The 14,258-nt window shown below is 32.7% G+C and overlaps 1 protein-coding gene across 1 annotated transcript in view; it reads right to left on the reverse strand.

The window, feature by feature from the left end:
* LOC134533902 (succinyl-CoA:3-ketoacid coenzyme A transferase 1, mitochondrial) overlaps positions 1–13,450 on the reverse strand; it is a 39,852-nt gene extending 26,402 nt beyond the window's left edge. Inside the window, exons 1-3 of the mRNA XM_063371689.1 lie at positions 12,839–13,450; positions 4,570–4,690; positions 996–1,222 (exon numbers count right to left, since the gene is read on the reverse strand). Coding sequence (XP_063227759.1) covers positions 996–1,222; positions 4,570–4,690; positions 12,839–12,934 — 444 coding nt within the window. The 5' untranslated portion in view covers positions 12,935–13,450. The remainder of the gene's footprint in view (positions 1–995; positions 1,223–4,569; positions 4,691–12,838) is intronic.
* Between the last annotated feature and the right edge of the window lie 808 nt (positions 13,451–14,258).

Here is a 14,258-nt window from a genome sequence, read left to right on the forward strand (position 1 = left end):
TATTATTGTATATCAGATCATGCTTAAGCCCGACATAAAATTTTGCCTCCGAGTTCATGAAAACCATTACATAAGGACTATTTTTTTTAGTATAAATTTTTTTATAAACAATTAAATATGGTTATATAAAGGAATTATTTTAAATAATATGCAAAAAGACAAAAAAAAATATTAGAAGAAAATTATTAATAAATCCCTGAAGGATGTTGCACCAAACACTGGAGAACAAAATGCAACTGCTACACACTGTAAACACAGTGAAATGAAACATCCATATCTCCAAGCATGAACATCAAACATGCAGCAGAGTACTGTTGACTTGTATAGTCGTGACTTGAGACAAAGTATTTCTCTATTTGATTAAGTGGGATTAGGCTTCACAATCTTGAGATTTCAACTATTATGATACAGTTTGTCATAAAGCTTCCGTGCTAAATTTTTTGAATCATCTGGGCATAGGACTTAACTTTGGCTACTTGTTGAAGTCAACACTTGTGAACTGGTGTGATTAATCATGAGAGTTGTAGTCGCCCACATTAAATAACAAGTGATTTTCTCGCATTGATTGCTTACAGACAAGAGCCTGTAAGTAAATATGTGGTTGCAATCAAGTCTGAAAGGGCTGGGAGATAAGATTCATGTCTTGACATGCCAAAAAATTAGGATAAATAGTTCAAAATTAAAATTATAGCAAAAATATGGAAATATCCAAGATGTTGGGGACTAATCCCCCTTAACAAGTAAAGTTTTGCTCGTATTTTACTAATCTGACTGCAAGCCAGCCTAAGAGTCTGTTGGAGTTTCTTCATCTCGATTGTCCAGAGCGAGTTTTTCAATCTCACAAAATAACTTTGGAAATTTTTACATGACAAAGGGATCTTAAGATTCTTATTTTCATTGCAAATATTCTAGAAGGTTCATATCATTTAAGATTTAAAAGCACAACCTTTTTTTAGGGCATTTTCCCCACCAAAAAGTAAACACTAATCCCACACCTGCGGAGTCAATTCCACCTCGAGCTCGCCAGCCAAATACTGCTTTGCAAGATCCGAGTTCTCGCCGACGTACGACGCTATCATGCGGCGGATGCGATGCTTCTTGAGCAGGATGCCCAAGCCAAAGTCCTCCACGCCACAGTTGTTGCTGACGCAGGTGAGGTTCTTGACGCCAGACGCCTCCACCGCCGCAATCAAGTTTTCCGGTATGCCGCACAGCCCAAAACCTGGAGGGTGAAACCCACAGCCCACAACTATTTAAATTCACAGTCTCAAGCAGGGAAAGCTGGAAAACCAATTAACATAATTAACACTTAAACCAAAGTTATTTGCTTTTGGAGCAGCAATGAATGATTTACTGTATCAAAAGCCTTGGTTAGATCAAATTTACGCAGGCATCGGCCTGACCTCCGTTTGTAACTTCACTATAAATGGCATTTAGAAATGCATCAGATTACAAGATGTTGACATTCCTGGTCTAAAACCATGTTGAGTACTAGATATTTTATTACCGAATTCAAAATTTAAGAATTTAAATATAATTTTTTCAAAAACTTTTGAAAAACCATGAAACAAAGAGATTGGTCTATAATTTGAAATAAATAATTTTGAACCATTTTTGTGAATAGGAATTATTTTTGCAATTTTCCATTTACAAGGAAAACCTTGAGATTTTAGTCTGTAATTGTGTATATGTGTCAAAAGAAGGGTAAGTAAATGAGAACCACCTTTTAGAATGAAATTATGGATCCCGTCGGGACCGGCTGCTTTAGAAGATTATAAAGCCCTAATAACCCAACCAATAGTACAATACTTTTGGTAATATTAGGAACAAATATAGTAGCAAGATATGTATCCATTATAGGAACTTGGTGATTGCAACTAGAAGGTAAATATACACTAGAGAAATATTGAGCAAACATATTGGATAACACTGCAGGATCATTAATAGTCGCACCATTGGATTTCAGTGATATCTTTTCATGAGAACCATCAGTAATTAATTTTACCTACCGCCAAAATTTTTTTTGGATTATGCATGATGTTACTACTGTTGATAGTTCGAGACCATTGGATTTTGTCTCAATTAAAAATTTAACTTGTTTACGAAAATGTTTCTTTGATTTTAAAGCTTGGATTAATTCATTAGAGAACCATGCAGGATGTTTAGATGATTTTATAATATAAAGAGGAAAAAAGCTGTTCATAATAGGTACCATTAACACAAGTGTATAGTTGATTAACGAGTTCATTGACATCATTACACTTATAAAAATTTGAAAAATCGTGGTTTTTAACTGAATTATAAAAACCAAGAAAATTAACATTTTTATAATTTCTTAGCACAAGAGATACGTTAATAAAATGGGAAAATTTTTCCACATATTGTGAAGCTAATTTCAACTTTTTTTCTTTAATATGATCCCATTCTCATCCCATAACGAAATTTGGTAGACAGTCACTATACCTGCATTATTAACTTATCTGTTTCCCAAACAAATTAAATTGGTGTTTTAGAGTTTTAATAAAAAATAGTTTATGGATTTTTTGAAATTTGTTTTTCTTTCGAAGATGCCTATGTAGCATTTCAAATTGTGAATATTTTCAAAGAGCTTTTAAATGAGGCTTTTTAAAATCTTTTTAGGTATAACGGATAAAAAAAAACAAGAGCCATTTTGAACCAACGTTGAACAAAAATAACAACACATTTCCTACTTCTAAGAAAGGCAAAGTTAGAATAAATAAATTTCGCTCACAAGAACTGATGACTCCTACCAACAAGTCTAAGAATATAACCCCATCCATAAACTAAGAGAGCTGGTAAATTACTTGATCACCAATTAGGGCAGGCAGATAATAACTGAACTTGTGATTATATCCATTCCATTTCTCATTTTTTTAAAAATTAATATAGGACCTCTCTCCAATGAGTTGTTCAAACTTGTGATAGGGAGGCATAAGAAATGAAATATAAGTGTAGGTTCATGCAAAAAAAAACCTGTTTTCAATAGCAGTAAGAGTTGGAGTGGACAACAGTAGTAGATAAGGTGAAATAACGTCATAAGGTGAGCAACTCACAGTCAATAGTAAGATAACAACCAAGTGGCTAGGGCAAAAGGGTAGTATAAGAATCTGGAACAATAACACTATCTTGAGAAAAAACTAATAAGTATTAGAGTAGATAGATAAAATTCTTTGGATAAGATGATAAACAGATAGGATGAAAGTTAAGGAGCAGGTGTCAAGGAAAATCTAAGAAAGAGTCTGAGACAGAAACAGTGAACTAGCTGATCTCAACACTGCAAAATAAGCTAAAAGATAGGTTCTCCAGAGAATAAGATGTTAAAATACAAAACTACAGTGAAATGCCTTAATCCAGCAAGTTCGGGACAACTGCCATGCCAAATTATGGAACGTAAATGTAATTGTAACAGGTATACCAAAGAAAAATTAATACCACTAGAATCAACTGTATAAATTTTAGAAACAGACGAAATACAATAGAAGAAAGGACTGAATTAAAGATAAACAATACATGTATGAACAAACTGACTTGTTCTATATCGCTGAGCACTCAATTCCACGTGGGATCCACAGAACAAAAAATTTAAATAAAAACGCTTCTCTGTAGAAAGAAAAAATACAGATGACCTTTGGACTTCTTCAAAATATCAGTATGGAAATGAGCCCATCGAATGTGAAATGTATCCCGCTAAAAACAGGCCTGAAATAAAAAGTTACAGTAATGATAAATGCCACCAGAGCGGTATTGTGAGCTGGCGGCCAAGGTAAACAGCTGGAATCCACCCAAACAGCTGAGTGCGAGTGGCTCGATTGGTGCTGGATCAAAGAATAAACTACAGACATTTCACTATAGTGTAAGATTAGGTGTAAAGCTGAACTCAAAATGAGAGGTCGTGTCCGTCCGTAACAAGCCGAGCGATTCACAATCCTCCGCACGTTCGTCAAATACTTTCACTTTAATGTTGCCAACAGACCAAAAATCTTAAATACTCGTGAAAATTTATCTTGTGTAGATATATTAAATTGATGATCATGAAAGTTAATAACTTAATAAATAATTTAATTCAATTTTTTCCTTCTGATATTTATTTAAATATTTTCAGTTAAAAATATGTTCAAACGTATGTTAATAACATTTAATGGAAGCAGATAAACAAATAAATATACTTAAAAACCTTATAAGACAGTAAAGGTCGCCGGCAATAAATATCTTGCTAACGTTTTGAAGGTTATTTCATCCGTCCGTCGAAAGTTAAAGCTTGGTAAGGTTTTGACGGACAGACGGATGGCATTTTCCGGGCCATCTGACTGGCTACTGGTCACGTGACGGATGGACAGACGAGTGATGGACAAATGAGACGAATGATTAAGTCAAGCTTAAGCCATATTATGTTAAGTTAACTTATGCATCTGTGAGCAAGGATGATAGACGTTAACATCATCTGGAATGCATTAAAGTAAAAAATTATGAGGTTTACAGCAGTAGGGACTGTTATATCATTAACTGAAACATAAGAATGTTAAATAGGTAGGTATGCATGTACTTCACCTCCAACCAGAAGTTTAGCTCCATCTGGAATGTCTTGGACAGCTTCACTGGCACTGCTGAATACTTTGCTCTTCCTAGACTTAGTGGAATACGATTTCTTCGAAAAAGTAACAGGTACAACCTGAAATGATGTTAATTGTCCATGACCCTACCACCACAGAAGACATCTTAATTCATAACTGCTGCCCAGGTAAAAATAACAAATCTTTTGATAGTTACACACCAGCCTGCAAAGCAAAAATTTTGCCTCATAATCTAAACACCAACATCATAGACTTGATAATGACTTGCTTGAATCAGCATTCTATAGAATTCCACATTTCATAAATTTTACTAAGAAAAATACTATTATTCAACATATACAAATTGTATTTATAAACTGGTTACTGTAGAAGAACCAAGAATATGGAGCTACATTGTCTACGATATTTCATCAATTACTGTAAGCAGTTAATGCAGTTGGTGATGTACCTGCTATGTATAATATTCACTACACTCGGAACAGCAGAAGTTTAGAAGAAGTGGTATTTTGTGCACACAAACCAAAAGTCACAACAAAACATTAACTAGGTTTTATTCCTGTTGGGTTGCTACCGCTTAAACTTAAGAATATGGTAGGTGATCTTATACGGCACTAGTACGCTAAATATTCATGGCAGTGATAATGGTACAAGTAGAAAAATGCAAATTTCACATTATTTTTCAGCACCAGGCTAGGCTGTACAAATGTGTTAATAATTAAGTCAATGCCACATGTTCATTCACCTTCTCTCAGGTCACACATTGTTTGGTAGGAGGTACTTCTAGGTGTTTGCCATTGGCTTCTAGTCTTACAGGGCATTTCAAATAGAATATAGTCACTTAAGAAACAACACCACCTATGTGACAAAAAGCAAATTGCAGACATAACAATACAAAATTATATTTTTGTTTTATATTTACATATTAAATTAGCAGAAAGTGCTCAACTACATCATGAGAACACAGAACAAAGAAGGAGATATAGAAGTTTGACTTTTACAGTGAAAACTGAAACCATGATTTACGTGACATATGAAGCTATCTGTTGGGTGTGACCATAACTACTAGTGGGGAAAAAAAAAAAAAAACTCCAGATAGAGGTTCCAATACAAAGTTTTAGGTTAATAATGTTAATTTCCCTAACTGACAAACTGATTAGTAAAAGTGATTCCAACTGTGAGAAAAACACTTTTAAGCTGTTTTTGCAAAATATGTGGCTACCAAAATAGAGTGAATTAATTTTCACTGGTTTGTTTGCCTGATAATAGCTTATTCATTACTTCTCACAATCAACGTAGCTACGTTAGCAATATACCTACCTATTATAAAAACTACTATCCAGCGAGCAGGCCCAAAATACTTAAAAAATCTAGGTCTCAGTCTTGGCAATTACAGTTTCTCCCACATACATGAGAAGATGCTGAATGCATACATTTCCATTTTAAAATAAGTCTTTTTGGCGGTGCATTCTTTCACCAATGGATGAATTTTGGAGGAAAAAAAAAGAGAAACACGTACAAACAAATGTCAAGTGGAAAATAAGAAGGGTGATATTTATGGAATAATATGTGACAAAAACTTAAAAATTAAAGAAAAATGTAAAAATTATAATCAAATCAAAATCTGGAATGAACACACAAATATTTTTTAAACTACTGAATTAAATTTTTTTTTACCCTCATTAGGTTTATGTAATCAATGCTAGATTGCAAAACTGTTATCTTGTCAAAATAACTACCGTATCAAGCATGTTAAAAGATAATTATTATATTTGCCCTTCACTTAGCTAATCAAAGATTTGGAAAACAAATGATTATTCAAAAAGTACGTGATTGCAATCTAATTTTTTTATTCTACCAATTGCGACACATTTTCCTATATTTCGTAACCTATTTTTACCAGTGACTGCCTCTAGTTTCAATGCATACATGGTTACAAGAGAATTTTAAGAATCAATTAGGTTGAATGTAGTTTGAATGTAATGACCTGTAATAATTAATTTACGAAAATCTGTCAAACTGGCTGCTGGCATATGAGACACATACCGTATTTGCAAGGATACCTAAAAGCCGCCTCTACTACAGGCCAAGTAGTATGGAAGTAATCAGAGGTTTCCGTCCCAGGCTAAACATATTTCCTTTTTTTTTTCTCTCTCTGAAATTGGTCACTAATGATTCTGATACTACCAACCACACAGCATAAAACAAAAAAAATTGTTTTGTTCCAAACCATATCATGATGTAGGTAGGTTGTTTGCTGAATTCTTCGGGTTAATAAAATATAGTTAAATTTGTATTTTCGTGTTTTGATATCATGACATAAAAACTAAGGATGTTCGTAATATTTTATTAGAGAAGGAAGATGGTGTTCGTTGATGATCTAAAAGAATTTTAGGTTAACCTAGATCACGGATAGTGAACCAATGGCAAGTGTGCCAGTGGTAACATGTGACAAAATAATTTGGGCATGCCAATAATTAAATAATCTATGTACTTGATAGCTACAAGTAACAAAGTACAAGACTAATATAAGATATTTAGCATCCAATTTGCAACAGCAAAAATTACACTAAACTTTTTTTCTTTTATATAAATAAACATAAAATAGTAAACATTTTGATTGCTATACAAATTTCGAGTTGCAAATAAAGATTTTTTTAAGTTAATAGCATCCAGTTTTATTTTTATCCATTATTATCATCACTTAGTATAGATTCTTTGAAGCCATATCACAGACACTTTTTATCCATCCAAAATGGCACGTTCACAAATAAAAGTTCGCCATCCCTGACCTAGATGTTTCAAAATACATAACCATCTTTGGTTGGTAAATATCTTGATATTAATTTACATAAATGCCCATCTAATGAAATATAAAAAAACTGACTTTACTGTAAGTGGTAGCTATAAATACCATAAATACGCAAAACGGAATGTACCATTAACTAGTGCCTTCAAGAATGAACTGCTACATTGAAACACACATGGACACGAAAACTAACATAAATGTTTGTCTTTAAACATGAACGTTTACAGAGGTCTCCCAATTCCTTTACCTTTAGATGCTACACATTTAATAGTTATGCATCGTTTGTATTATTTTGAATACATCAGGCAGGCATATGCAATACACACCAATCTTTTGACGAGTACAATTAAAAAATTCAAGGACTCCAGCCTGACTGTGTAACATTTGTTGATTCGCACCTTTATGTAAAAAAAAAACTGTTACTTGGTTTTATCAACATAAAAAAATGTTGTATGAGTCAAAATAATCATATTAAGAAAGTAAAATACAGTTTGTTCACAAGTCACATTATTAAAAATTACTTATAATTTAGCTCTGAATGTGAATGACATTCTGATGTTGGTACAGACGAATTGTTACTGTACAATAAGCCTCAATAAGCACAACGTAGTCCACCAAGCGCAAGGCTGTGGACTGGCACACAGTATTTACACATGCATCTGCCAACAATGAAATTTAACCAATAACTGCAACATTATATGGTAGAAAAACACAGATATTCTTTCGCAAACAGACTCCACTCTGATATCTTAAGCAGTTTTCAAATTACTTTTGTTTCCGAAGCCCTGCACACTGTATGTGCGCCCCGGCGGGGCCCTTTAAGACCTTTCATGGAAATAACACTTTGAGTAAAAAAAAACTGCAACTGTGTATGTTATGCTGTTTTTATGCGCAGAGTGAAATAACATACATTTTAGAAATTAAATTTCTTTTAACCACCGAAATCTTAGGATGAAAGTTTAGTAGGCAACAAAATATGTGTGCACTGTGCAAGGGAAATTCAACAAGATGAAGTGTAATGTGCGTGCACGTTTCGTCCAGTTTTGTTCAAACTCAATATATACTAAATAGCACACTGTTTATTTTCCAACGAATGAAAAATAGTCACACACATAGCTACAACTACTATAATAATACCTCTATGAAACAAAACTCTACAGACAGAATTTTTGGCTGTTTACTAAAAGAGAGTTCTTTAAAAAAAATTGGTTGTCTGTAAAGTCGGTTTACGGACGATAGTTTAACGTGACAACGTCATAACAAAACATTGATGAAATGATTGCATACTTTTATGAATAAAATTGAATAATTTTTATTGAATTATCACTATTTTGTATGGATACAAAGGAGTGAAATGAAATATACAATTTAATTGATAAATTAATTTTATTTTCACTCATTAATTAAAATATGTTTATTACTTAAACAAACAGATTATTTTAACTATAACGTTTATACATGTTTGCTATTTAACTTCTTCCAATCTGTGTTATTCTGTTAAGGATAGGACGATGATAGGAAAAGTAGGAAACAAATGGGTGTTTCAAGTTTAATGTGCCTCCAAAAAGTCAAATCGATGGTTGTTCCAATCGAGTGGAAGAGAGATAGATGTGGCTCAAGCGTACAATGAGTGTAACGGGACAAAGTGTAACGGGACAATGAGTCATCCTTTTTCGTGCGTGTAGCCGGCGTTCATCGATTTATTAGGCGTTGTCACGTCAAAAAAAGAAAAAAGGAGGGATGAAATAAAGGTGGTAAGTTTACAGAATCTTATTTCCACTATTCATGGACAAAAAATGTGAAATTTTGTGTGTGACTGTCAGAAAAATTGCAGTGAATTTGGTAGATATAGCAATTGAGTTCTGAAATCACAGAATTTACAGAAGAACTTAATCTATGCATATATTACAGACAAATCAAACTCTACACTGATATTAAATTATGTCAGTCAGCACATAATATGATGTGGAAAAAAAATTTGACTAAAGAAATAACTTAAAATTGTGGTATTCTTGTTCATTTAAGTACCTATACTTTATAGCTATTTTCAGTATTTTTGGCACAGTGTTGCCGTTTTCTATTTCTGCTATGATTTTTTGTGAATATTTACATATTTAACATTTGACATTATTAATTACTATTTTTCAATTAAATATTTAACAGTCGCTTGTTCACTGAAAATATTAATATATTTTGGATATTTTAAAGTAAAATAATATTAATTGAACTTCCCATTCGTTTGGTATGAAGAAGTATAGGTATATCTGAAAGAGAAGAAAAATGTTTTGTTAAATAGTGGCAAAAATGCCTTATACAGCGACTGGGACTTAGCAAACAGTTTCTTGTAAGGAGGTTCACTATATAGAGAATTATTTTAATAACTATTTTTTTTAAATACTGAAACCAGCGAACATAATTCTGCAATTTTGTTTTCTTCAAGTTTAGGTACTTACAATTTATTAGCAGAGAAAATTGTGTTAGAATGATTATGGTGCTCATGATATTAAACACTTTAATGTTTTTTTTTTTTTTTTTTTTTTTTTTTTAATACAATGAATGTTGTGCTATCTCTTCCTTATAATGTTACCTACAGGCTTTAATTTAGTTCATTATGCCAAAGAAGTATAATTTCTAACACGCATACCTAAGTACATAGGAAGTTATTTTTGTTTTAAATATATGCATATTTTACCCAGTGCACAAATTCCACTTATACAGACATTCTTAATCAACACATTTCTGCAGTAGGCTTATTAGTAACTAGCTGCCCGACCAGGCTTCGCACGGCTATACTAATGGAAAAAAAATTAAGCCACATCTCCCATTTACAGTAATGGTAAATAAAAAAAAATTCAGTGAAAATTTATTACAATGCTGTAGAATGTACCGGAGAGAAAATGAATAGCACCGATGTACCCGTACTTCGCTACGGCAGTCTACAGGCAGATCACTCTTGCGCCGCTCATTATACATGCCCCTCCTTGTGGGTACGCCACTGCCGCGCGATGCCCGTTGCCATAAAGATGCAGAAGGCATGAACAATGCAAAATCCTGTTCTCATGCAGACAAAGTACCCACTGTTGCCTGGTTTTAACCACCCATAGGATCTAATTTTCGGAAAATATCCTGCATAACATAAGGAACATTACTGTAAAGTTTCAAGTCTGTAAAATATATATACATACTTGAAAAAAAAGGGCAATAAAAAAACAAATTAAACACAGAGAGAAGAAAAAAAAACAATAGTTTAGGTTTACGATTTAAAGTGATAAAAAGTATTTAAATACTAATTGTACTCTTATGAGGGTACTGATTGCTTCGTTGTTAATATCACACGGGTGTTTTTTACTTGTATGGGAAAATTAAGAATGATAAGGCATCTAGTGCCTGCGGCATTGTCAACACACACTTCGTACGTGTACTGCATGTTGTATCTAACCCCCTCCAACGCATTTGATTCGAAATTGGACTTTTAGTAAGGATCCCTAATGTTATTGATAATATAATATAGCCTATAGCCTTCCTCGATAAATGTACTATCCAACACTGAAAGAATTTTTCAAATTGGACCAGTGGTTCCTGAGATTAGCGCGTTCAAACAAAGAAACAAACTCTTCAGCTTTATAATATTAGTATAGATACAACCACAACAATTTTTTTTACATTTTTTCTAACTAAATTAAAAGTAAGAAAACTTAAATTATATAAGCTGAAATCATAAAAAGTTATTATTTATGAGTTTTGAACAGTAGATACCTTAGAATAGTATTTAACTGAGTGACAGTAGCCTAAATGATAATGTAATAATTAATTTTTTTCATATCATGTATATATACAGTATCCACATTTGCATTTATTTTTTATATTTAAAAAAGAAAGGGTGAATTAATGCTATTACAGTTGTGTAAATATTAAACAGCTGTGTAAATATTATACAGAAATATTTGGAACCTTTAATCCTGATTTTGAAAACCAAATATCTCAATGAGTATCAATAACAGAAACATTTTCGAGTTTAAAAGAAAGACAACTCACAACTCAAATTGACTTCAAAATTAACTAAAAAGAGGCCAACATCACGTGTAAAATATTAACTTTTCTTTTCAATATTGATAAAATATTATTTTTAGTTTTTGATAACTAAAACTTTCACAATAGATATCAAAACTCTTTACTTTATAATTTTGTATAAAATTATTTTTCTTTGAGTGTTTGATCAGTTTACTAAGACAATATAATGTATTTAAGCTAAATTACATTTGATGTATACTTATTACTCATTTTATTTTTCACAAGCAAAAATTAAATTCTGATAATTTTAATCTAGAGATGAACCTAAGAGATAAAATTTTGTTTTTGTTTCATTTTAATAAAAGTTCTATAACTTATGTTAGCATTAGTTTCATTACAGAATAGCAGCATTTGGACAAACCTATCTACTATAATTCATTGCTTTCACTGCAAAAGTTGGAGATATCTTGCGACTTGCATGTTAAAAAAACTATCATATTTTTGTTGAGTTTGTTGCATGCTGCATCCTTGATCTCTTGTATTGCTTGCGAAGTTAATAAACCCACCTTAAGTATCTTTGCAAAATGAGCCCATGCATCCATGAGTCCATGAACTTGCCAATTCGTACCCATGCCACAATTAAAATTATGCCATACCGACAACTGACAAGCTCAAAAAACATTTATTTACACTTAAATGTAGTCTTCCCATTTGTTAATGTGCCTGTGAATATGTGTCACACTGTTGATTGATTTGTATGATTCATGAAAGTCAGCTTTTGATCGACAAATTGACCACATCAAAATTAACTGTAGGCCTACTCTTCTTCACAGCTATGCCTTGCGGATCAGATGCAGATATGCAGTCACATGACAAGAAGTTTAGCCAATCAGACACTAAATCACAGCAGCTAGTCGGGACTACAAACCAAGGGTCATTCTGACAGGGCTTTAAGAGTAATGACGAAATATAAAATAAAACACTCAAGTGGAATAATCAGCATTTTTTCTCTCAGCCTAGCAGCTTAACTGAGCAATCGCCAAATAGATGTGAAAGGAGGGAAGGACTTGAGGAGGCTTCAGAAAATGCGAGTGTGCAGAAGGGGTGGGGGGTGGGGGTGGAACTCCTTGTCATCGGGCGGAAGCCCAATCGCAAGTATATCAATCAAGCAATTAAAACATTATATTATAATAAAATTAAGTAATTATGAACTAAAGAGCTTATTCTGAATAATGTTATTGGGTACTGCTAATATTTATTATTCTAAAAAAACGTTTTATTTATCCAAGGATATCCTCTTCCAAATGAGCTTAAAATACTGAAAATTGAAAAGAACAATTAATTTTTTTCCTTCCTTGTTAGGCTTTTTTTTATTTCTTTCGCTTTACATAACCTAGGAAGACAGTTCTGAAACAAAAATAATACTCACCTTAATACAATGCTGAAGTCGTTTGTTTAATTTTACAGCACTACTTAAAGCATTTAAAGGTAAAGAATGGGTTAAACATTTAGGAATGAAATACATTTTTGCTGCTCTTTAGACTATGCCTCCAACACCATCACAATATCCTTGTATGCTCCTTGATCACAATAACACTACAAATCACTCTACGGGAAGACGTGTTGGTATTATGAATGAATATTTTACTCCAATGTCGTTAAAATATATAAGGTAGGCCATTCGCGATCACGGTATTCATTGGCTGCGCACGTCTGACGTAACGAGGAGGTGGGCACAGAATACCATAGAAAAGAGAGTGAGGGAATACAGAGGGAATGCAGAATACAGAGGGCTGAAGTTCCCCGGCCAGCGCAGCAGTACGCCACTAAAAAATAAATACATTTTATTTTTATTTTTTTAAAATTAATTATGTGGCCTACAGCTTTTACGCCAATAGCCAAAGGGTCATTATGTTCAGTGTGAATCTCAATTTCAAGTCGCTATCAAATATCAGAATAATATAGTACACCCATGCCTTACCCGGGACTCGAACCCAGGACCCCTCGCACCGTAAGCCGGTGTGCATCCGACTACGCTACTAAAAATAAATACATCATTGTGAAGAACACTGCCAACTTGAATAAATTTTTTAGGCTATATTCCTTATACAACAAAGTGATTTTAAGGTTTGGCAAAAGATTTGTTACTATGTTTATTATCGAAGGATATTTCTTTCCAGATGGCATTAGAAAGGAAATGTAAGCATGCAAAATGTACATTAAATATCAAATATTAGAAAGACATTTAATAATCCTTGATGAATATAGCCGATTTCTTAGAATCATCTTGTATGTTTTCGGGGTCGGTGCGCGCATGGTGTCAATAGTTATAAATATTTTATTGACATATATGAGTAGAAGGATTATCATTTTGATAGACCTTACGTGTTCGATGGTTATCCAGGAAACGGCAGACGATGAGTGTCACATTGTGGAGGTGTAGGAGCCTGTGACATTATACATCACTTTTCTCGTACCAATGTGATTTCCTAACAAAGCTATCAGATAATTCAACATATAGTTTGAAATTTTTATGTTTTTTTCCTTAGGTTTTAAATTCCTCACAATTCCGAAAATTATTTATTTTAAATGCTAAGAAATGCATAAATATTAGAACATTCAAAATTTCTTTCCAGCACTATTGTGCATTATTTTAATTTTAACATAAATTGAAATAAAATCTTTCAGAATACTCATTTCGATAATAAAGTTTGATTTTGTGGCAGGATTAAAAACATTTATAACGTTTTTTTGTTCAACTTAATAAATATATAAAATTAGAGTAATTTTTTATTTCACAATCACCCCTCAAATTTTGTTGCAAAATATAGTTATTTTACATATATTTT

The sequence above is a fragment of the Bacillus rossius genome, chromosome 7 (assembly GCF_032445375.1).
Source record: "Bacillus rossius redtenbacheri isolate Brsri chromosome 7, Brsri_v3, whole genome shotgun sequence".
Taxonomy (NCBI): Eukaryota; Metazoa; Arthropoda; class Insecta; order Phasmatodea; family Bacillidae; genus Bacillus; species Bacillus rossius.